This window comes from Lepidothrix coronata, unplaced genomic scaffold (genome assembly GCF_001604755.1).
Source record: "Lepidothrix coronata isolate B3197 unplaced genomic scaffold, Lepidothrix_coronata-1.0 Scaffold449, whole genome shotgun sequence".
NCBI lineage: Eukaryota > Metazoa > Chordata > Aves > Passeriformes > Pipridae > Lepidothrix > Lepidothrix coronata.
The window spans coordinates 26,437-27,785 of NW_016690629.1; the positions used below are offsets into that span (position 1 = coordinate 26,437).

Sequence of the window (1,349 nt, forward strand, 5' to 3'; positions counted from 1 at the left end):
GGGATCACGAATCCTGGCCGGGCTCCAGCCAAGTAACCCAACCACCTGCTCCACACCTGGGCTGGGGCTCTTTCCCAACTGCTCCTGTTTATTCCCAGCTGGATTGCTCCATTGCCCAACACTGAGTCACGAGAGCTCTGCTGCCCCCAAACCCCCTTCCCCCTCTTTTCACTCTTCCTTTCAAACCCAGAATTAACCAAACAAAAAAGTGTGTGTGGGGGAAAAAAACCGCCCCGGAATTTCCCCTGGAATTACCCCCGGAGCGCTGAAACCGAGCCAGGATCCAGGATTGCGACATTCCCGAGCAGGGACACACTTTCCCTAAGTGCCAAACACACACAACGTCCCGTCCTGCTCGCTGGGCGCGCACCAGAAAGCTCCCAAATCCCAGCTTTAAACAGCTTCACCCCGAACTTTTCCCGGGAAAAGCGGCTCTTCCCTACCTCCTTGGTGAGGTCTCCGTTCGCCGGCGCGGCCACGGCTCCCAAATCCTCCAGTTCCTCCCCGAATCCCTGCTCGGCTCCGCTCTCCCTCACCCCGCTCTCGGCGCTGCCGCCATCCTGCAGGCCGGATCCGGCGCTGGGCTGCCCCCCAGACACGGATCCCTCGGGATCCCTGTGCACCAGCCAGGCATTGACCTCGGTGCTGGGCACCTGGAACCTGTCCAGGGCCCTCACCTGGTTGAGCAGCCGGCGGGCGGTGAAGTAATAGTCCAGGTCCACGCTCTTTGGGTGGATGCCATAGCCATCCAAGGTGTTCCTCAGGTTGTGGAACTGGGTCTGGGTGTAGGCAGAGCTCTGGCCCAGGATGATCTCCCGCAGAGGAGGGAGCTGGGAATTCAGGTAGGTGTCCACGTCCACACGGACCCCGATGAGGCTGAGCAGGATGGTGAACTGGATGAGGCCTTCGGTGAAGTATTTCTTCAGAGAAAGCATCTCTGGTGGAGGAGAGAGAAGGGAAAAAAACAAAACAAAACAAAACAAAAAAAAACAAAACAGGTGGAATGTTTGGGAATGAACAACAACAACAAGAAGCTGCCGGCGGCGGGCGAAGCCTCCACACCAACAGGTTGGTTGGGTTTGGCTTTGCTCTGCCCCACTTTCCAGCAAGCAAAATAAAGGGGTGATTGGCGTTCAGGGCAGCGCCAGAGAAAGCAAAATAAAAGTTTCAAGGGTGGCCGAGGATGTTTGGGAACGGGCAAGGATTTCTGGTTCAGGAGGGCTTTGTTTTCCCATAAAAATTCTGGGGCTGGGTGGTTGAAAAAAACAAGGAAATCAAAGGTCTAAACCTCCAGAAGCAACAGCTCTCCCCGGCAGCTCCACCCTCCCCTTTCCCTTTGTGTTTTGTCA

General features: G+C 56.3%; 1 protein-coding gene across 1 annotated transcript in view; it reads right to left on the bottom strand.

Annotated features, from left to right (window-relative positions):
* NFE2L1 (nuclear factor, erythroid 2 like 1) overlaps positions 1 to 956 on the bottom strand; it is a 9,804-nt gene extending 8,848 nt beyond the window's left edge. Inside the window, exon 1 of the mRNA XM_017839671.1 lies at positions 444 to 956. Within this exon, the coding sequence (XP_017695160.1) occupies positions 444 to 935 (492 nt within the window). The 5' untranslated portion in view covers positions 936 to 956. The remainder of the gene's footprint in view (positions 1 to 443) is intronic.
* Between the last annotated feature and the right edge of the window lie 393 nt (positions 957 to 1,349).